The 24,594-nt window shown below is 36.0% G+C and overlaps 1 protein-coding gene across 5 annotated transcripts in view; it reads right to left on the reverse strand.

The window, feature by feature from the left end:
• Positions 1 to 23,931, reverse strand: part of LEKR1 (leucine, glutamate and lysine rich 1) — a 180,488-nt gene extending 156,557 nt beyond the window's left edge. For 2 of the 5 annotated variants that reach the window (XM_078069992.1, XM_036122393.2), the window contains exons 1-3: positions 23,811 to 23,931; positions 20,835 to 20,902; positions 8,835 to 9,049 (exon numbers count right to left, since the gene is read on the reverse strand). In XM_078069992.1, the coding sequence (XP_077926118.1) occupies positions 8,835 to 9,049; positions 20,835 to 20,902; positions 23,811 to 23,862 (335 nt within the window). In that variant the 5' untranslated portion in view covers positions 23,863 to 23,931. The other 3 variants (XM_078069994.1, XM_078069990.1, XM_078069993.1) reach the window with 3 other exon arrangements.
• Between the last annotated feature and the right edge of the window lie 663 nt (positions 23,932 to 24,594).

The raw sequence follows: 24,594 nt of genomic DNA on the forward strand, positions 1-24,594 counted from the left end.
GGGGAAAAGTAAATATGTTGAAATATACCAGAGCTTTGTATTCTGTTTAACAAGGCCTGCTCTCAGGAGAAACTATCTTATCAGAGTTTAACCTGCTGGGGTTTTATCAGAGCTCAACTAACCTGGCAAAGGGAAATACCTAGCTCCACTCTAGCCATCCTGTCCCATGTAAGGGTGGGAGTAAGGAAGGGTAAGGGGCTGGCAACTGAGGAACATCTGTGAAGTTCACAGTGCAGAGGCATAGGCTTACTACAAGACTGAGGCCCAATCACAGGACTATTGAACACCTCCCTCAACTCCCACCCACCACGTTACCATTGCATTACTAAAGACCCATTTACCTAGTACATTACATGCACCTTTCAAAAAATTGCAAGGCATATTAAAAGGCAAAAAAAAAAAAACAGTTTGATGAGACTGAACAAGCATCAGAACCAGAGGCAGATATGGCAGGAATGTTAGAATTATCAGACTGGTAATTCTTTTAAAACTATGATTAATATGAAAAGAGGTTTAATGGAAAAAGTAGACAAAGATCACATGGATAAGTAAGCAGAGAGATGAAACTTTGAAGAAAGAATCAGAAAGAAATGTTAGAGATCAAAAACACTGTAACAAAATGAAGAATGCTTTTAATGGACTTATTAGTAGACTAGACATCATTTAGGAAAGAATCTCTGAGCTTGAGGATTTGACAATAGAATTGAAAAGCTTCTAAAACTGAAATGCAAGGGGAAAAAATGAAAAAAAATAAGAGAATATCCAAGAACTTTGGGACAACTATAAAAGGTGTAACATACACATAACAAGAATAAAAGAAGAAATAAAGGAAAAGAAATATTTGAAATGACGACTGAGATTTTTTTCCAAATTAACATCAGACACAAAACCACAGATCCAGGAACCTTAGAGAATACCAAGCAGGATAAATGCCACCCCCCGTAAAAAAACCTCCACACTTAGGTATATCATCTCTAAACTACAGAAAACCATCACTAAAAAAAAAATCTTGATAGAAGCCAGAGGATAAAAACACCTTACCTATAGAGGAACAAAGACTTATATCCAACTTCTCAGAAATCATGCAAGCAAAAAAAAAAGAGTGGCGTGAAATATTTGAAGTTTGAGAGAAAAAAAATTAATCTAAAATTCTGTACCCTGTAAAATTATCCTTCCAAAGTGAAGGAGAAATAAGACTTTCTAATACAAACAAAAATTGAGGGAATTTGTTGCCAGTCAACCTGCTTTGCAAGAAACGTTAAAAGACGTTCTTCAGAAAAAAAGTAAAAGAATACAGAACAGAAGCTCAGGTTAACATAAAGAAAGAGCATCAGAGAAGGAATAAGTGAAGGTAAAATAAAAACTTTTCCTCATTTTTAGTCTAATAAGTAACAATTCATTCAAACTAATAATTGAGCAATAATGTATTTGATTATGTATACTTTAAAAAATATATATGAGTATTTATGTATGCTTACTTAAAAGTGAATTGAGGGCACCTGGGTGGCTCAGTCAGTTAAGCATCTGCCTTTGGCTCAGGTCATGATCCCAGGGTCCTGGGAAACAGTCCTGCATTGGGCTCCCTGCTCAGCAGGGAGTCTGCTTCTCCCTCTGCCTCTGCCCCCACCCTCACTCATGCTCACTCTCTCTCTCTCTCAAATAAATAAATAAAATCTTTTAAAAAAAATGAAATGAATGATAGCACTGGTATAAGAAATAGGAGGAAGGGATCAGGAATATTTCATTATTATAAGGTACTTACACTACCCATGAAGCAGCATAGTGTTATTTGAAAGTAGACTTGGATTAGCTACATATATATATATATATATACATATTGTAAATTCTAGGGCAACAACTAAAAAAATTTAAAAAAATAACTGATATTCTAAGAGAAAATGGAATTATATAAAATGCTCAAATCCACAAAAGGCAGAAAAAGTATGGAAGACAAAAATAAGAACAAAGAACAAGAGTATCAAAAATGGTAGATCTTGACCTAACTATAACAATCATTACTTTGAATGTCAATGGTCGAAATCTATCCATTAAAAGACCAAGACTGTCAGAGTGTATCGAAAAACAAAACCCAAGTATATATTGTCTGCAAGAAACCCATTTTAAATATAAAGATGCACTAGATTATAAATAAAGCAGTGGAGAAAGATATATCATGCTACACTAATAAAAAAAAAAAGTGAGAATGTCCTTATTAGTTTCAGACAGAAAAGACTTCAGAGCAAAGACAGTTACCAGAGTTAAAAAGGGGTATTACATAATGATAAAGGGGTCAATACCCCAAGAAAACGTAATAATACTTAACAAGAGAGCCTAACAACAGAGCATCAAAATATGAGGCAAAAGCTTATAGAATTACAAGAAGAAATAGATAAATCCAGAATTATAGTTGAAGACTTTATCAAAAATGGACAGATTCGGCATGTAGAAAATCAGTAAGGACATAGTTGAACTCAACAGCATCATCGATCAACTGATATAATTGACATTTAGGGACTACCTCATCCAAGAACAGAATATACATTTTTTTCAAGCTTACATGGAACATTCACCAAGACAGACCACATTCTGCACCATAAAACACATCTTAACAAATTTAAAAGAATAAAAATCATATAATGTCTGTGCTTAGACCAAAAGGAAATTAAACTAGAAATCAAACAGAAGAGCTGGGAAATCCCAAAATACTTGGAAATGAAAAAACAACCAATGGGTCACAGAAGAAATCACAAGAGAAGCTTAAAAATACTTTAGATAAAAATGAAAATACAACTTACTGAAATTTGTAGTATGCAAATCTATATGATCACCTGTGTAGAAAATATGAAAGAATCAACAAAAAAACTCCCAGAATAAGCGATTATAGCAAGGTTGCAAGATACAAGGTTAACATACAAAAGTCAATCAATTTCCTATATACTATGAACACAAGGAATTTGAAATTAAAAACAGATTACTATTTACATTAGTACCCACCCCCCGCAAAATGAAATACTTAGGTATAACCCTAAAAAGCTCTAACAAAATATGTACAAGATCTATATAAGAAAATGAAATGTAGATAATCCAGTTAAGAAATGGGCAGAAGACATGAACAGACATTTTTCCAAAGAAGGCAAACAGATGGCCAATAGACACATGAAAAGATACTCAACATCACTCATCATCAGGGAAATACAAATCAAAACCATGATGAGATACCACCTCACACCTGTCACAATGGCTAAACTAACAACACAGGAAACCACAGATGTTGGTGAGGATGCAGAGAAGGGGAAGCCCCTTACACTGTTGGTAAGAATGCAAACTGGTGCAGCCATTCTGGAAAATAGCATGGAAGTGCCTCAAAAAGTTAAAAATAGAAATACCCTATGACCCAGCAACTGCACTACTAGGTATTTACCCAAAGGATACAAAAATACAGATTCAAAGGGGTACATGCACCCTGATTTTTACAGCAGCATTGTCAATAATAACTAAACTATGGAGAGAGCCCAAGTGTCCATCGGCTGATGAATGGATAAAGAAGATGTGGTATATATGTATGTACATATATATATATAATGGAAGACTACTCAGCCATCAAAAAGAATGAAATTTTGCCATTTGCAATGATGTGGATAGAGCTAGATAGAGTGTATTATACTAAGTGAAATCAGTCAGAGAAAGACAAATACCATATGATTTCACTCATATGTGGAATTTAAGAAACAAAACATATGGGAAGTGGGGGGAAAGAGAGAGAGAGGAAAACAAACCATAAGAGACTCTTAACAATAGAGAACAAACTGAGGGTTGATGGAGACAGGTGGGTAGGGGATGGGCTCAATAGGGGATGGGTAATAAGGAGGGCTCTGGGTGTTATATGTAAGTGATGAATCACTAAATTCTAAATATTACACTATAAGTTAACTAACTAGAATTTAAATAAAAATTTGAAAGAAAGAAAAAAGAAAACAAAGAAGAACTAAATAAATTGAGAGATATTCCATGTTTTGGATAGGAAGACTCAATATTGTCAAGGTATCAATTCTTCCCAACTTGATGTATTGATTTAATTCAATATCAATTAAAATTCCACAAGTTATTTTGTGGATATGAAAACATGGATTCTGAAGTTTACATGGAGAGACAAAAGACCCAGAATAGCCAACTCAAGATTGAAGGAGAAAAAAAATTTAGACTAACACTACCCGGCTTCAAGATTTACTATAAAGCTACAATAATCAAAATAATGTAGTATTGGTAAAAGAACAAAGAGATTAATGGAACAGAATATACAGTCCAGAAACAGATCTACATAAATACAGTCAACTGCTCTTTGACAAAGGAGCAAAAGCAACACAATGGAGCAAAGATAGTCTCTTTAACATATGGTGCTGAAAGCAACCACAAGACCTCCACATGCAAAAAAAATAAACAAACCAAAAAAACACCTTACAACTTTCACAAAAATTAACTCAAATGTATCATGGACCTAAATATAAAATACAAAACTAGAAAATAACAGGAGAAAAATTAGATAACCTTGGGTATGGTGAGAACTTTTTTAGATAGAACACCAAAGGCAAGTTTCATGAAAGAAACAATAAGATGGACTTCATTAAATTTAAAAATATCTGCTCTGCTAAAGAGAATGTCAAGAGAAATAAAGACAAGCGAAAGACTTGGAGAAAATATTTGCAAAAGACACATACAATAAAGAACTGTTATCCAAAATATACAAAGAACTCTTAACAACAATAAGAAAACAATCAATCTGATTTAAAAATGGGCAAAAGGGCTGGGGCGCCCTGGTGGCACAGCTGGTTAAGCATCTTGGTTTTCACTCAGGTCAAGATCTCAGGGTCATGAGATAGAGCCCCACGTCGGGCTCTGAGCTCAGTGTGGAGTCTGCTTAAGACTCTCTCCCTCTCCCTTTGCCCCTCCTGCTGATGCACGCTCTCTCTCTCACTCACATAAACAAATAAATCTTTTTTAAACAATGTGGGGCACCTGGATGGCGCAGTCAGTTAAGCATCAGACTCTTGGTTTCAGCTCAGGTTGTGATCTCAAGGTCCTGATATCAAGGCCTGAGTTGGGCTCCACACTTAGCATGGAGTCTGCTTGAGATTCTCTCTCCTTCCCCCTACCCCTGCCGCTCATGTTCTCTCTCTCTAAAATAAATAATCTTTTTAAAAAAATGGGCAAAAGATCTGAACAAACACGCCATCAAAGATGAACAGATAGCAAGCATTTGAAAAGATGTTCAACATGATATGTCATCAGGGAAATGAAAATTAAAATGACCAAGATACTACTACGCACCTATTAGATTGGCCAAAATCCAAAACACCAACACCACCAAATTCTGGTGAGGATGTGGCAACAGAACTCTCATTCATTGCTGCCAGGAAAGCAAAGTGATAGAGCCACTTTGGAAGACAATTTGGCAGTTTCTTACAAAATTATACATACTCTTACCATATGATCCAGCAATCACACTCTTGGGTGTTTATCCAAAAGAGCTGAAAACGTAGGTCCATACAAAAACCTGCACGTGAATATTTATGGAAGCTTTATTCATAATTGCCAAAACTCGGAAGCAACCAAGATGTCCTTCAGAAGGTGAAAGGAGAAATAAACTGTGGTACATCCAGACAATGGAATATTACTCAATACTAAAAAGAAATAAGCTATCAAGCCATGAAAAGACATGCAGGAAACTTAAATGCTTATTACTAAGTAAGAGAACCTGAAAAGGCTACATATTGTATGATTCCAACTATATGACATTCTGGAAAAAAAACAAAACTATGAAGACAGCAAATGGATCAGTGGCTGCCAGTCCTTAAAAGGGAGGGAATGATGAACAGGCACAGAGGATTTTTATCCTCATGAATGGGATCAGTGTCCTTCTAAAAGAGACCTTGGAGAGCTCCCCTGCCTCTTATACCTTGTAAGGACACAGCAAGACAGCTATCTATGAATCAAGAAGGGGTGGGAGGAGCTACCCTTCCAAATACACCAGCACCTTGATCTTGGACTTCCCAGCCTCCAGAGCTGCGAAAAATAAATAAATAATGTTGTTTATAACCACCCAGTGTATGGTACTTGTTATATTTGCCCAAATGGACTAACACATCAATAGCATAAAACAGAGAGTCCAGAAATAGACTAGAATAGAAATTAATAGGTAGCATTTCAGATCAAGGGAGAAAGAATGAAAGATATAATGAATAATATTGGGATAACAAGCCATACATTTAGAAAACAACAATAAACACGAAATTATAAATCCACCAGACAAAAATTAATCCCAAATAGATTTAAAAGGTAACTAAAACATCAATGCTATAAAACTTTTAAACATATGTTGGTTTTTCAACTTGCCTGAATCTAGGTTAGTGTTAATTAGGTGAGTTTCTGTTGTTCGCAACCAAAAGAACTTGACACAGAACCCTGACCAGAATTTAGCATGGAATATTAAAAAAAAAAATCAATGCAGAAAAAACACAATAAACAAAAAGATAAGCAACGACGAGAAAGTATTAGCAACATATATAAACAAAGTATAATGTCCATGTTATATTAAAAACTCCTAGGGGCGCCTGGGTGGCTCAGTTGTTAAGCGTCTGCCTTCGGCTCAGGTCATGATCCCAGGGTCCTGGGATCGAGCCCCACATCGGGCTCCCTGCTCCGTGGGAGGCCTGCTTCTCCCTCTCCCACTCCCCCTGCTTGTGTTCCCTCTCTCACTGTGTCTCTCTCTGTCAAATAAATAAATAGAATCTTTAAAAAAATGAATAAATAAAATAAAAAAATAAAAACTCCTATAAGTAAAGAAAACTAAACAACCCAATAGAAATTTGGACAACAGATATGAACAAGTAATTAATAGAGGAAGAAATATAAATGTCTAATAAACATATGAAAAAATGTTCAACCTCATTAGCAATAAAGAAACACAAATTAAACACCAAAGAAGTAACTCTTTTCACTCAAGAAAAAAGCAAAAATTTGATGGGGCACCTGGGTGACTCAGTCGGTTAAGCATCCAACTCTTGAGTTTGGCTCAGGTTGTGATCTCAGGGTCATGAGATCAAGCCCTGTGTCAGGCTCCACACTGGGCATGGAGCCTGCATGGGATTCTCTCTCTTCCTCTACGTCTGCCCCTCCCCCTCTTAAGAAAAGTAAAAATCTGAAAAACTCTAATATTAACAACAAGTAGGAAAATGGCCACTTTATAAACTATTGGCCAAATATAAATTAACACTATCTTCTCAAAGGACAATTTGGTATAACATTTATTAGAATTTTAAATTGGCTTTTCCTTTCTTTCAGCAATTTCACTTCTAGGAATTTATCCCACAGAAAACATACATACATAAGAATATAAATACAGGTACTATCTGTAATAAGTATTGGAAATAATCTAAATGTTGAAAAGAAAAATGGTTAAGTAAATTATGGCATATTCTTAGTAAGGAAAATGTTGTAACAGTTAAAAACAAGATAGATCTATATGACTAACATGGAACAATTTTCAATATATATAAATTAAGTGGCAAAAGTCACAGAATGACATATTGAACATACTGCTTATATTTAAAACTAGTCTATCAAAAGATAAAGATTTTTAAATTATACATCTTATATAATACATTAGATATCTTAAAGAAATATATCTATAATAAAGGTAAAGGCACAATAAAGGATCTAGAAAGATATACACCAAACCATTAAAAGCAGTTTTATCTCCAGGAAGAAAAAATCAGAATAAAAAGGGAATTCCTTGCCTTTTCTTCTATCTACTTCTTTTACTTTGTGTGTTTATATATGACTTATATAATTCAATATATTATTAAAGAAAGTAAAATGTAAATATAGCAAGCAAAAGAATTTCTGCTCTGACAGGCAAAAACCTTCCAACTCTAAAATTTTAAACTAAATACTTCAAACTTTTTATTTTTCCACTCAAATATTACAAAATACTTTATTACTCAGATTTGAAATTGAAGAAACTGTAACAAAATTTTCTTAGTAAAGGTCTAAGAAATATCGGGCTCAATGGAGGTTTAATGTATAAAAATGTATAATAAAATGTAATTGAAGCTCTTAATCCTAAGAGATTTAACAAAGTTCCTACTTTTACAAAGACATGATATTCATTACATTCACTAAATTCAAGATTTACTAACATCAACTGTTGATATTTTAAATGGAGAAATAATCATTTATAAGAAAAAAGAAAAGCCATAAAATACCAGCAAAAACCCTTCTATAGAAGTGTTTGTATAAATCCACTGAAGTGCCTTTAGGCAGACTAAATTGCTGATTAGATTCAACAGCATTAAGAACCCATTCTTCAATTTTATTCCAATTTCAGTGATTTAGAATCATGTACCGATTTTAACGTTTTGGCATCCTTTTCAAAACATGAAAACCTTATTGTATAAATCTAAATATTTGAGGCCATTTAAAAACAAATGTTAAGTATCAAAAACTACCAAAATTCACCTGGTTTTTGATAGACAAATCTTCCTAATGATAAAATTAGGATATACATCTAGGGAAAAATAAAACTTGACCCATCTCAACATATAATTACTGAATTAACTGATTTCTAATTATTCAAATAGTAAATACATGTCTCAAAGAAATGCTCAAACTATAATAATTATGTTTAATAATTATTAATGATTAAATGAACTCAAATACATTAAAGTGTAACTTATAACTGATTTAGAGAAATTCTAGAAAAACATTCAAAGTCTATTTATTTCCTGTACTTTTCTTTCAAACTAAATAAATGACAGGAGAGAATAACAGACTCCAACCTTTCTGTTTTGGATTCACTGTCAATTCTGTACTGTTCAAAATCTTGACTAAGAGACCGTAGCTTTTCTTGAAGTCTCTTTTCACGGTCTATGCTTCCTTGATAAAATTTCATCTCTTTTTCCATCACTTTCACTTTTTCTTCCATAGCCTTAAACTCATGAAGAATAAGATAGCTGACTCCACAGTACTTACAAACTTTTTCTTCAGGAGACATCTAGAAAACAGACATACAGACATACATACATAAATTAAAATGGTATTTTTTAAATTCTGAAAAGCAAAGTTCTACTGAAGATGTTATTGCAACCATGCTGGTCAAATCAAGTAAATGTACACTGGACTATGCCATGGAGTGATAATTATGACACTGCTTACCTCTGGATAAAATTTTTAAAACTGGCATGATACTGACTCTGACACAAAATCTTGGAATTAGAAAAGGGTCTTTCAGAGTGATTATTTCTCCATAGTATCTCTAAGAAAAATTTACGCTTGAAATAGTTTCCACAAAATAAAATTAAAAATGATGAAAACATCTTTAAAATTCTTGTTTTAAGAGGAGTTTTCCACGAAGTGGAGAGAAACCATGGGCCTTTTACTGCCAGCTGCACTGTGAACCTGGAGATGCTTCTAGGCTTTTTCAGATCTTATTTTTCTTCATTTATAAAATTCTGGCATTGGACCAAATGAACTCTTAAGCTCCTGTTCAGTTTTAACATTTTATGCTTTTTACAGAATTTAACAGAATTTATGCTAGAATTCTGTCATAAAACCACAAATAGCAAAAACATTTTGAACCTAACCTCTTCTCTCCCAGTCCTTTTCCCTTCACATAGGTATGGTAGATACCTATGGTAGATTTTATAGACAGGGAAATGGCAACCACTGAAGTTGAATAACCAGCTGATACATAGAGACACTGGGATTAAACCCAAGTCTATCTAAATCCAGCACCTATGCCTGTAACCATTTGTGTCATATTTATCTGCCATGTGAAGGTCAGCTAAATCCTCTTCCTTCCTTCAAATGAAATGTTCATGTATCTCTGGTCAACATAAGGGCAGTGAAAAATGGAATTTTAGCAAAGTCAAGAGAGAGGTAATTCTTTTTTCTGTCTCAAGTATATAAATGTTCTTCAAGTAGACTCTACTCTACTTGTCCTGCTATTCACAAAGGATGAGAGACGGCTTCATTAAATATTTGCTCCAGGGTACTAAAATGAAAGCAACACTTTTAAGCATTACTTTTAATGCAACCTCCCTCAAGATTGTAGACACTGCTCCCTTAACTAAGAGTGACACCACCTCATCTGTCTATCAATGCCATTACACAAGAGTCAGATGAAACAAACTAATAACAAATTTTTACATAGTAACATTTTGCTCATCTAAAGTTCAATAATAAAAATTTCAAATTAAAAAATATAATACTGTGGGATACAGACGAATAACTACATCAATCATCTAACTGCCAGCAATACCAAAATTACAGATTTGTAAAACAACAAGTTTGGAGGAAATCATAAAGATAACTTGGTTCAAGCTCTGGATGGGTTCATAAAGTCTACGTCAATTTAGTAAGTCATTATCCTGACTCTATTTCAACATCCCAAATGATGGGAAACTACTTTGTAAAGCAGCCTGTTTATCTTCTGATGGCTTTGTCTACCAGGAAATTCCTTGTCATGCTGACCCCAGATCTGCCTCCCTGGAACATCCACTGGTCCTAGACCTCCTAGGAACCATGTGGAACAACCCTAGAGCTCTTTCTAATATTTAAAAACAGCTTTCAGGAACACTCCATATCTTCTCTTCTCCAGGTCAACACTTCCAGTTCCCTCAGCTGTTTCCCATATGACATGGTTTTGAATTTCTTCCTTATTCTAAATAATTTTCTCTGAACTTGTTCCAGTGTTCTATATATGTCTCAAAGTATGGTGCCCAGAATTTAATACTCCAGTGTGGTTGGTCTCACTGAAACAGAATAAGAGAGGGCTCAAGCCTCCCTCATTCTAATATCTCGTAAGTAATATCGTTGGTAGTATCTTCTAATGCAACCTTAGATCACAACTGTCTTTTATATTTTCAGCAATTATATGTTGATATTATATACTACAACAGGCTTTTATGTTAAATAAAGCCCCTATTTTTTAAAAATATACTTCAGTACAGGGGCGCCTGGGTGGCTCAGTCGTTAAGCATCTGCCTTCGGCTCAGGTCATGATCCCAGGGTCCTGGGATCGAGCCCCGCGTCGGACTCCCTGCTCTGCGGGAAGCCTGCTTCTCCCTCTCCCACTCCCCCTGCTTGTGTTCCCTCTCTCGCTGTGTCTCTGTCAAATGAATAAATAAAATCTTAAAAATATATATATATATATATATACTTCAGTACAAAACCATCTTCCATTATATTAAATATACCAATCTATTCCTTCCCACATGTGTCCGGTTTTTTAGAGAATCCACCTTCTACTGTCCTGGATGCTCTGTTTAGTAAAATGACTAAAACTCCCTCCACACATCCACCCTAGCCATGGCTGACTGGGGGATGAGGATTAGACATTAGACCCAGAAGAACGAAGCCCTAAGCTGGGATGAGCCAACCAGACTCGTAAGTGTTGAAGACCCAGGTATTTGGGACACCTTTAAGCAGTCTCAACGGAGAAGGATCATATGCAAGGTACAGAGTTAGCCACATTACTGGAATGAGGGAGAAAACTGAGCAGACACACAGAGACAAGATGAGACAAAGATAATCTGGATCCAGAGTAGGAGAGGAAAAACGGAACCAAAGACCTTCGAATTCCTCACTTCAGTTCCTCTTGAGACCTAGCTGCCCTTCTTGCCCTTTGGGGTCCATGCCCAATCTTCCTGCACTACTCTCTTTCCCTCTTATACTACCTATTTCTTGCAACCAATAACCTTCATTCTATCGTGTGAGTATTTGGCTTTTCAGATTGAAGTGCTGAAAAATAAATATAATTATAAATGTAAGTAAATAACATACATATTTATACATAAATATCTCAGACACACATATATTTTGAAGATAGGTATGTCTTAGACTCAGCCTTTAGTTACTGACTTTGGTATCCAGGAAATTTTAAGCTTTGTGTCTTTTTCAAAACTGATCCTTGTAAGTTGCTTTATCCATCCAGTTCATTGATTAAAAATGTTGAATATGACAAAATTGAGGAAAGAACTCCACAGCATGTCATAAATACTTGGTTGATACTGATCTATTATTCAGCACATTTGAAGAGTTGAAGGTACAACTTTCAACTGGTTATTAAACTACCCAATTATCTTTATACTGATTCATATTATCTTCAGGAATATTATGACAAACTTTGTCAAATGTCTTCATAAAGCCCATATATTCTATGGCTACTACAGTTCCTGGATCTAGTAACTGTACACAAAATGGAATGGCAGGACCTACATGCCAGTTCCCTTAAGAACGTAAAATTGGCTCAAGGGTTATTGCTTTCTAGTATATACTCACAAACCACCTTTTATTTTTTTAAGATTTTATTTATTTATTTGAAAGAGAGAGTGTGTGCGCTCCTGCACATGAGTTGGGAGAGGGGCAGAAGGAGAGCGAGAAGCAGACTCCCCACTGAGCAGAGACCCGATGCCAGCCTGGATCCCAGGGCCCTGAGACTATGACCTGAGCTGAACACAGATGCCTAACCAACTGAGCCACCCAAGCGCCCCCTACAAATCACCTTTTAATAAATATATTCTAGTACATTGTCTGAGATTGAAATTGAGTTCACTAGTTGTAATTTATGGTTATTTTACACATGGGATGGCATTTGTACATTATCCTCTTACTCTCTACATGTTCTCAAAGATCACCAACCACAGGCCCATTCAAAGGTACTATCAGTTCCTGGGAATATAATTTATCTAGGTGAAGAGACCTGAACTAATTCAGAACAGATGGGTATTTTCTTATAATTCCTTTCCTCACTGTGATTTTTGGTTCCTTCTCATCAATTTGAAAATTATATTGCTTACTTGAAGGCACTTTCGTTCTTAACCTTATGCCTATTAATCACGGTTCTTGCCCAGACTCTGGCAAAATGCCTTACCCTCATCCTAAAGAAAACTCTTGCTGGGTGGAGCTTATTTGCAGCCTGATGTAAGTAATGTAAGCAAATAACATATGTATTTATACATAAATATCTTAGACACACATATATTTTGAAGATAGGTATGTCTTAGACTCAGCCTTTAGACTCAGAAAGAGTATACATTTCACAGTTACAAAAGCTATTAGGATGTTATTTTACCACAGCCATTAAGTGGGGGGTGGATGGAGCTGAAATATATGAAGTAATACATTCTACAGAATCTTCAGGAAGTTCAACAAAGAGAGCCCAAACATGACATTATGAGCTAGGAAACAAGACAATCAAATTATAAAATAATAAGTCCATGAGAAGAGTCTCCAGACTGGGCCTAGTACAACCTGAATCACTGATGGATCTATGCTAAATAAGTATATTGAACAAAAGTTTTCAATGTTATTAACTTGTAAATAATTTTCCATAAGTAAAACTACAACAGAAAGAAATGTAATAACCTTTTCAAATTCTTTGTGTTTGTATGGGCTAATTACTTAGGACATTTTTGTGAAACTTGAGAAATTATGTTCCCAAATGAAGTAAAAGTTACCTGTTTTTTGTGAAATATAATTTGTGCTTCATTCTTATAACTTGGTGTTATATCATGTCCTCATTTTGTAAGTAAAATAACGACATGCTGTCATTCTTGACAAAAGAGCTAACATTAGGATGTTTTTGCTTTCTACAAGATGCACTTTGGAGGAGGCATCAACAAATGCAGTATATTAAACGTACAGCTATTTAAAAATAAATTATAAAATAAACTTCGCAAGTTCAGTGTTTGTACTTTTAAAATATAGTTATTTAATATAAAAATGATGCAAAATTTTTAAAAGGTTAAATCAGGCTTCGGATCCTTTTCAAAGTTCCTGTCTGTGCTTTAACTAGGAAAGGCACTCCAGTAACCTCCTGCTGCCCAAATGAGGCATTCTCTGCTCCAAAACTGTTTTCTTCCCCCACCCATCCCGTGCTTTTGTACTTGGATAAGGAAGAAAGAAACATAAACTATTTCACAAAGGTAAGAGTGACAGCAGTATAAAATGTTAACCTTTCTAAGAGGTCTCCCATTTAAAAAGATGCAAAGAGTGTCTAGCTAGTGAATTTCATTAGGATTGGGAGAAACACTTTGAGACAGGACAGTGTACCTTTTGAATCATTTAAGTATACAGGCCACCTGACCATTTCATAAGGCCACCAGGACCCTTCTTTATCAATAAGTCAAGTTGCTACACCACCAATTTAAAGATCAATTGGCAAAGAACATCTACAAAAAACTTTTGCTAACATTATATGTAATGGTGAAAAATTGTGTGTTTTTTCCTCTAATATCAGTAACAAGGCAAGGATATCCATTCTCTCTACTCTTATTCAACATAATGCTGGAAGTTCTAGCATAGCAAGAAGGCAAGAAGAAGTAAATGGTATACATACCAGAAAGAAAGAAAGAAAACTGTCCCTATTTGAGAGGACATGATTGTCTACATAGAAAATCCCAAAGAATTTACAATAAAACTAGAAAAAATAAGTTCAGCAAGGTCAATGATCGAAGAATAACATAAATAAACATAAATAAACAGATTGCCAGTGAACACCTGGACAGTGAAATTAAAAATACAATACTGATTATGATTGCTCAAAAAAATGAAATACTTAGGCGTAAATCTAACAAAACGTACAGTATTTATATGCTAAAAACTATAAAACGCTGATGAAAAAATAAAAGATCCAAATATACAGAAAAACATACTGAAGATTCAAAATATTAAAAATAGCAATTGTCCCCAAATTTATATATAGATATATATATAGGCTTAATGTAATTCTTATCAAAATTTCAGCAAAATGTTTTTAAAGATATAGACAGGATTGTTCTCAAATTTATATGGAAAGGCAAAGGAACTAGAAGAGCTAAAACAATTTTGAAAAAAATAAAGTGGAAAGAATCATTTTACCTGATTTCAAGACATACTATATTGCTACAGTAATCAAGACTGTGTGGTATTAACAGAGGAACAGACACATAGATCAATGGAATAGAATAGCAAACCCAGAAATAGATCTGCATAAATGTCAAACTGATTTTTTGCAATGGTCGAAAAGCAACTCAGTGAAGGAAAGACAGCCTTTTCAACAAATGGTGATGGAACAATCAGATACCCATAAGTTAAAAGGAAGGAGGGAAGAAAGGAGGGGGGGGGGAGGGAGGGAGGGAGGGAGGGAGGGAGGAAGGAAGGAAGGAAGGAAGGAAGGAAGGAAGGAAGGAAGGAAGACTAAACTCATACCCAATACAAAAATTAACTCAAAATGATTATGGACCTAAATGTAAAACATAAAATATTATTTTAGAAGGAAAAAAACCTAGGAGAAAATCTTCAGGATTTTCTAGGCAAGGAATTCTTATACTTGATACCAAAAGCATAATCCAAAATGGAAAAACTGATAAGTTGGATTTCATCAAAATCTGAAACTTTTGTTCTGCAAAAGACCCTGTGAAGAGGATAAAAAGACAAGCTATAGACTGGGAAAAAAATATTTACAAATCACATATCTGACAAAGGATTGTTATCTAGATTACACAAGAACTCTCAAAACTCAACAGTTTAAAAAAAATCCAATTAGAAAACACATGGTCAAAAGACAGGAAGAGAGACTTCACCTAAGAAGATATATAGATGCCAAATAAGCGCATGAAAAGATATTCATCATTAGCCATTAGAAAAATGCAAGTTAAAACCACAATGAGATATCACTATATATTTACCAGGAAAGCTAACAAACACTAATAACATCAAAGTCTGGTAAAGATGCAGAAAAGGTGGCTCACTCATATACTGCTGGTGAGAATGTAAAATGGGACAGACCTCTGGAAAAGTTTGACAGTGTCTTAAAAAACTAAACATGCAATGCAACTACTGTACAACCTAGCAATTGCACTCTTGGGCATTTATCCCAGGAAAATGAAAACATATGTTCACATAAAAAATATACACGAATATTTACAGCTTTATACATAATTGTCAAAAACTGGAAAAAACCCAGATGTCCTTCAACAGGTTAAACCATAGTACCTTCATACCCTGGAATACTTCTCAGCAACAGAAAGGAATAAACTATTGATACATGCAACAACCTGAATAAAGCTCCAGAGAATTACACTGAGTGAAAAAACTAATCCTAAAAGGTTACATATTGCTTGATTCCATTTAGATAACACTCTTGAAATGACATAATTATTGGATATCAGTGGTTCCCAGGGGTCATGAATTAAGGGTGGGAGGTGGGGTAGTGGAGATGTGTGAAGAGGTAGGTTGAGGTGAGTGTGGCTATAAAAGGGCAACATGAGGACCCCTTGTTGTGACAGAACTGTTGTACATCCTGACTGTATCGAAGTTAATATCCTGGTTATGAGACTGCAGTACAGTTTTGCCAGATATTACCACTGGGGGAAACTGGGGAAAGAAGGGGAAGCTGGGGAAGAAGAAGTTGGCATCTCTTGGTATCATTTCTTGCAACTACATGTGAATCTACAGTGATCTCAAAATAAGAATCTTACTTTTAAAATCGTAAAAGTAAAAATAAATCAATCTGGGACTGAAACACAGAGATTAACCCATAAAGAAATTTTATTGAGCAATTTTAAGAAATGTTGGCTTCACACATAAATTATACATGACACACTCGTGTTTATATAAATGCACTTCCAAAGTGTATTTCCTCCAATACCTGTTTTTCCACCAGGAAACCTCACCTTAGACTCTATGATCCTCTGCAGCCAGCCAACAAAAGTATTTTGGACTTAAAAAAAAAGAGGTATTTTGCAGATTTTTCAAGATTCATAGTAATTTTTTTTTAAAAAAAACTGTTTTTCCTAATGAACTATCTTGGATTACAATATTAACTGAATAGTCTTTCCAAAAATTACATTGCTTCCTATTTCTTTTGTCATTAAGTTTTAAAACTACAATAGCTTAAAATCACAACACACATACTCACACCCACATACAAATATCACTTTTCTAGGATGCTATGCTAACATTTCTATGACTATATTCTCTTTCTTTTTCCTCTACTTTAACTCAACACAAAATCTGACCTAGCCACAGTGGCCCAAAATGACCTGGAAAATTACGTTTATTTTTTCTGGCAATGACAATCTGTGCTTGGAAACATAAAACTGTTATTCTGAATAAATTTCAAAGTTCCAAAGTACTAAAATTACTTTACTGAAACAGGACAAAATGAGCCGTTACTGCTAGAGAAAGGGATTGTTATTCCAGAAAGAACAGTGTGCTCTCTAGCCCTTGCACCACCACTTCTGTTTTATAAAATAAACAACTCTGGTCTCTTTATTTTACTTTGTGTTCTGTGGTAATAAATATCTTTTGAAGCTAAAATTCTATTACAAGTGTTCATTTTGTCACCGTTTTAAAAAACAAGAGATCAGTCTTACTTTTGCAAAAGAACTAATTTTTCCATTAGTTTGCTGGTTATTTTGACTTCTGCATATGTCCCCTAACAAAAACAGCAAAAGGAAAGTTGTTTGTTGCTTCTTTTTCTAAAAAAAAAAAAAGCCCACCTGTCTCTAACATCAGTTGACATTCAGAAGGGGAATAAATAAAGAATTATTACTTTGCTGATCTATAAGTATTGTTTTAGTTTTAAATTGTGGCAATTCTAAACTTAGACCAAGTGCATTCTGCTTTCAGAATGCTGGATGAAAATTCTAGCAAAGCTGTTAGATATTGGAAGTCAGAGACAGGTGGGGGTTAGCTCAGTCTAGAGAGAGTAGATTTAGAGATATGGTCTAAGAACATTCACAAGTGAACTGTAGTCTAGCAGCAGACAAAGTGGACAAGTGTGGTCCTGCTGTCCAGCCCATGGGCCTGTTTTACATTTTCTGCCACTTAGGGATATGGATGTCTGAGGTGTGTTTTATGCTTAGTCAGAAATTGTGATAAAAAGCAAAAAGAGTTAGGAATGGGAGTCAAAAAGATTATTTTATTCTTTCTTCTCTAAGATTTCCTAAGGCGATGAGATCAGGGGGAGTTAATTTAACAATTGTAGGCTTCTAATCAAGAAATGGATTCTCTAACTGTGCTGGTTGTCATCAGCATTTCTTCTCCACACCTGTCCCCACCACCCTTACTTTTTCTTGCAACTCTTTCAATTACTACCTATTTTGCTATTAATAGTACAGTATAGTACATTTTCACATTATCATGTATCTTTCATGGGATTTATTGACCATCTATTTCCAGATCATATATCAAAAGTACAGAAAGAAATAAATAGGAAAAGTTCACCTTTTCTTTCTTGATTTCTACACTAACCTTCCTTGCCTACACACAGAAAAAAAAAAAAGGAAACACAGCAGGTGCTTCTCTAGAAAGAAGAGTCAGCATAAAAACTAACACAAAAGGTTAACAGAAGAACAATTAAAAAAAAAAAAAGAGAAACCTTTGAAAAACCTGTCACCACATACTGATCCACAAACCTCACGTACTTGTTTATCTAATAAAGAAATGAGCACAATTTCAAAGCCATGATGGAAAAAATTATTTGTTTTCTTCATATTAATAATGAAATGGTTCTAGAATTGTTGAATCACTAAAGTGTACACCTATAACTAATATAACCCTTGTATGTTATCTGTACTGGAATTAAAATAAAAACTTAATATAAGAAACTGAAAAAAATAGTGAAATGGTTCTAATCTGAAGTATTCTTCTTACCATTATAAGCTATTTATCTATTTAACATGGTTCTTTACGAAATGATGTATGCAAGCTGACTAAATAGATATACTGCCTGATCAGTGAGCAATTTAACAAGTTGCATTATGGACAATCTAGATGAATCAAAGGTAAGTAAGAAGTTGTGGAAAACAAATAACTGACTTATTCTTAGACTGTGCTTAATAGGCTGTGGCTACATGTAGACATTTTCCTTGTGTTATAATCAAGTACCCAGAACAGTGTCTAGCACATAATAGGCACTTGATAAATATTTGTGGTATAAATGTATCTAACTTAGGTCTGAAAAAGTGCAGAGCTGCACTTTACATTCTAAACATCCAACAGGACAAGGGCTACAATCAGCATAATTGTCCAGGGCCTTAGGCAGCTGAGTTTCTCCTGATGTCCCTTCTCTGCACTGTATGGACAGCTGCCTGCCACTCCTGCCTTAAGAATATATCTGTAGATTTATGAAAGGATTGGTTTTACCATTTTTAAACAATTTACTTATATAGTACCTTAAACATGAGAAGAAAGCATTCTGCAACTTTGAGAACAGTATCGTCAAAATAAATACATACTCTTTCACATATTCAAAACATTTACATTGTTAAACATTCTCTAACTTGGCCAGCTTTTTCTCACCAGTAAGCTTCTGTTACCTTGGCCTAGGATGCCCTATTCCCATCTGTCTATAGAAATACACAGCCTTCAAGGGCTTTCGCCCACATAAAGCTCCCCCATTGACCATCCCAGTATCAGGGATTCCTCCCCTACCCCACCTCTCCACTCTCAAAGAAGATACTACCTTATATGACATTTAAATCATTAACTGTCTTCTAGAGTTATTTTTTCATGTCATTATATATCCTCTTCCTTACGATCTGCAGTATGGGTATTGTTTCTTTGACTGTTTTGTTCTGTTTCTCTTAATCTCTACCATACCAGCCTAGTACATGGAAAGAACTCAGTTGAGCGAGAGAGGAAGAATATACGATGTCTTCAAACACATATAAGCACCATTTCTCAGCTAAATATAGCATAGCTAAACTCTCTGTGCTTAATATCTCTTACATGTAACTTAAAAGGTGAAGCAAATTAAATGCAATGGTTTAAAAGGTCTTTTTCTGGGTCTTTTCCCTTCCAGTTCCTGCTAGGTTGCATTTTACATAAATCTGAAGGACATGCAGTAACATTAAGCATCAAGTTAAATCAATGGAATGATTAATGCTAACAGGCAGCCCAAAGCAATGTGCACAAAGGATAAAAGCATATCTGAGGGATGACTGCAATTTTTAATTAAAAAGTAACGGACTGGTGGTTAATTAAGAGTTGACTGTAGATTTACTGAAAAATCTCAATGATTAATGATAGCTAATGTTTGAGGTTTCAATACACAATTTGTCAGTTTCAAAAGAGATATTTTAAAAATTAAACTGTTAACAATGTATGCATTGCCAAACTAAATATAGGATAAATGCTTCTGCCTGAGGACAGCTATTAACTCACAGAGAGGAGAGCAGGATAGAAACTGTAAAGAAAAATTGATTGTTAACCAGATTCAATGAGTTGATATATATGAAAGGGTTTAAAACAGTGCTTGGTACATGATAAGTGGCAAAAATTAAGGTGAAACTGAAATAGACTTTTATATGGAGAGAGACACCAACATTTAGCATCACATGAACTTACAAACTAATTGTAGTTTCTATAATAGCTTACTATTAATTATCCATTTTGCAAATACAGAATAAGATTCACTTAAAATTTTAAACAGGCCCATGTATTTCCATTTTTTACAACAAGTTTTTTTTCTCCTGAAAAACTGCTATAAAAATATTTAAATATAGTATTTGGACACTCCTGAGTCCCTCTTTTCACAAAAGCTCCACAAATACCTGGTCAAATACTGTGCTGGAATTAAAGATGTCTTCCTTCACAGGTTAAACATTCTTTGCACTGAATTGAATTCTACAATCTGGCCATTATGGTTATTCCCTTTACCACTCCATCAATTCGTTGCAGATGCCCTGACCAAAATAAATGTAAAACCTCTGAAATCATTCCCCCAGGTTTTATATCTACCTTAAAATGCTCTTAATGTTATGCTGTAATAAGACAATACAATATCATACCTTTTGGATTTCTTCAGGTAATGCATGCATGGGGATGTGACGATCCATAATTTCCCAAAATATGAGTTCTGAAGTAAAATAATATAAAAACATTGATAGCAATAGTCAGAATTGAAATAATGTGAATAAAATTCAAATTAAAAGATATAAATTCTTGGGAGTACTCAGAGATGAATGGTGATAACTTTTAACGGTTATTTCATCAACTCAATGTTAAAAGGTACAACCAACTGGGCTTTTCTCAGTTAGCTATTAGGCCAATATAATAGGAAAGATAACAGACAACTGAGTTAGAAACATTTTCTTTCTTTAGAACTTTATAGTCTAATTGTAATTTCTGTGGTAGTTTATTACTAATGATTTGTTTTGCAAATACAGAATAAGTGTCACTTAAAATTTTAAACAGGCCTATTTCTGTTTCCTAAAAAAAAAGGGTGGGGATCCAAAAACTTAAAAGTATCTAAATATAGTATTTTAGTTCAGCAGATAAGAAAAACAATTGTGACATGAATGCTGGTTTAGAGGATGAAGTATGAAAAAAATAGTTATCAAATTAAGTATCGTATGCAGGCACTGAAGAGTCATCAAAGCATGAGAAGTGTTCATTTTACTTAAGATGAACATTTACATAATTTTATGCAGATTTTACTTTAATAGATTTTCATTTTCTAATAAAACAACTGAACATAAAATTCTATCACTACTTTCATGTAACTACACAAGATGAAGGGAGACAGTACTTTCGGGTTTTTTTTAATCTTTCCCAAATATGGAGAAAATACACAGTCCAGTTTCATGAGAAATGTTTATATATACATCTAAGGAGTGAGGAGGAGAAAGAGGGCAGCAGAGTAAGATGATACAGGCACAATTCCATAGCAAGGAAGAAAATCTGAGGGCCAGGAGTAGTAGACAAGGAACAACCTAGGAGTTCAGGAAGGAAAAATGTCTTTTCTTTCCGGTGGGAATGGGAAACTAGGGAAGGCTTCCAGAGGCTGTTTGCTTTTGATCAGAGCAGGGTTTTGACACAAAGATAGACTGGAGGCGTAGTACTCTATCAGAGACAGCAACCTCAGCCACAACAAGGTGTTAGGGAAATTGTAGTCAACAAAAATTTCTGTAGTGGCAGTATTTTTTTTTTTAAGAGTGCAACCATTGGTGGAAAGAAAATTCCACAAAGCATGCTGTTTTAATGAGATGCTGTTTAAAACAAATAATGAGCTGTCTTCCCATATAAAGATAATGTATGTGTGTATGTGTGTGTGTGTGTGTGTGTGTGTGTGTGTGTGGTACAGTTAACTGACATAGCTAACATAGGCCCACATAGCCAAGTACATGATAATCTGATGTTTGGCGAACTGTCTCTGATGTGGCAAGAGCTCATAATTCACAGGAGGCTCATTATTCTCTCTTCTGTCATTTTACGATGGACTCACCATCAGTAAAATAAGATGGCATCATCTTAATTAAACTCTGGTGGGAGTAGAATTTTTCCTAAAATTACCAACTAAATCTCCTTTTTAAATTCCACCCATAAAATTATTTGAGCACGGATCCAGTGACAGTATAAACAAGGGACCAGTGGAACAGTTTTTGTTTATTACCTTATCTCTAAAGCTATTCCAACTTTGTGTCATTATTATAGCAAGTAGGGAAATTTGGCAGGTTCTAATTATTGAAGAAAAAATTAAAAATTAAATACTGCCAACCCAGAAAATCTCTCCACAATGCAGAAAGAGAAGTCTCATTACTGAATAATCATTTAACTAGACTGTGATGCGCATCAGAGCCAATCTGCTAATGAGACTACAAAGACAGAAATCCCACTTTTTTTATACAGCTATGTAGATACAATCCATTACATACATCTTCTCGAGAGAAATGGTAACTCATCCTCAATACAGTCTGTTACACAATTTCATAGTTCGTTTTCAGTTCACCTAGTAATTGAAGTAGCTATCTGCGCTAGTTAATTGCGACTGTGCTAAGGAATACAAATCTCTCTGACAGAGCCCTTGGTACTAAAGTAAACTGCCTAGGCGAAATTCCCACGGTGACAAGGAGATAGCTTCCTTGATGTTTACATTTTAAAGAAATGGCTCTCACGTCCTCAAGAAAAACATTTTGGGTCTTTAAAAAGATTTGCATAGGTATTAAAGGAACAGAGGAAACATTCACAAATACAAAGTTTCTCAAGAAACGGAGGGGGGGGGGTCTCTTCCCCTTTGGCAACACGGCAATTTTTTAAATTGTTACTTCACTCTTATATTATTTTGCATGTTTTATCAAATCGGTTTCTTTTATTCTTTCACATTACATGCATGTAGACTGCCCTTGAGCAAGAGGTGCGGTGAAACTGGCAGCAGCTACTAAGTATTTGTGAACCTGCTCTCTTAATAGGATCACGAAGATGTCGAAAACAGAAACGTCCTGGATTGTTCACTTCCGATTCCCTTCCTCACAGCAGTGTCACGTTGAGCCTTAACTCACGTTCGGCTTTCAGACCCTTCCGTAAACACACCCTTCCCGTGGTGTGAATCACCCGCAAATGAGCGGGTCAGGGTCAGGTGAAACGGAGTTCATGTTCTAAGACATTCCTGAAGCGGCGGCATTTTCCAAATAGAAACCAACTGCAAGGCCAGCCAAAACTGCTGGAAGGGTTTTGAAACCCGTCCCTTTCTAACCCCGTTCCCTCGGGACCTGCAGTGGCGGGAGGAGGGAGGAGGGTGCGGGACCGAGGCCGAGCTGCGCTCTCAGGGACAGCAGAGGACGCCGGGGCCGAGCGGGCTCGCGGAAGCTGTGCAGGGGCCGCAAAGGGGGGCGAAGGAGACGCTCGGGGCCATAGTCCCTCGCCGCGGCTCAGCTTTCCGGCCCTCTCCCCCCGCCCCCCCCATGCCAGCACGCCTCCGCTCCGGAACTGCGTCCCGGGGGACTGGGTAGGCCGGGGGGCTCAAGGAAGTCATTTCATTGTCTCACCTAGACCTCGACTCCGAGTGCGAACGGCTTTCCCGGTCTCCCGGGAGACCATGCTACACGTCGGCCCGACGTCAGAGCGCAGTGACGTCACGGCCCACGCCGTTCGCCAGCGCAGAGCGGGGCTCCCTTGCCACGCTCCGGGCCCCACGCGCCGGGCGGAAGCAGGAAAGCTCACGATGGGGGTTTGGAGGGGAGGGCTTGTATTATAGAGTGCTGTGAGAGGGAAGGAAGGGGCGCCAAGGGCGGGGTGCGAAGGGCAGGGCGGGGGAGGGCGGGCTGGAGTCGTGGTAGAGGCTGCTGAGGAGGAGAGAAATGTCCCTAGCCTCAAGGTGGGTTGGAGAGAGACTCAGCCTGCAGTGGAGGCCCAAGTCACTATACCTCTGATCCCTGGCTCTACAGCCCGCATGGCGGACACAGCCGCGGGCAATTATAGTTATTGAGCGCTAAGAGGAGAGAAACTGTAAAGGGTGTAAAGGGAAGCTCTGGTCATTGGCATTGCAGCGAGGGCAATTGGGAGGGTATTAGAATTTTCATCCTAGCCCCAAAGTAGTCGGGATGTAAGGGCTTGTTCATTGGGTATCTTGAGAACCCCTAGTACACAAGTTATTTATAGGAGGCTGCTAACCTTTACACGTGACTTACTTTCCTACCTTCATAAAGCAAGTATTTATTAATGACCTACTACTAAGAGACAACCACTGCCTACCGGAATGGGGTGATTCTGTGACTAACCCAGGTAGGGGCAGCTGTTGGTGTGATTTTCAAGTGTCTCAATAGTCCCGAT

Source organism: Halichoerus grypus, chromosome 1 (genome assembly GCF_964656455.1).
Source record: "Halichoerus grypus chromosome 1, mHalGry1.hap1.1, whole genome shotgun sequence".
Classification (NCBI taxonomy): Eukaryota; Metazoa; Chordata; class Mammalia; order Carnivora; family Phocidae; genus Halichoerus; species Halichoerus grypus.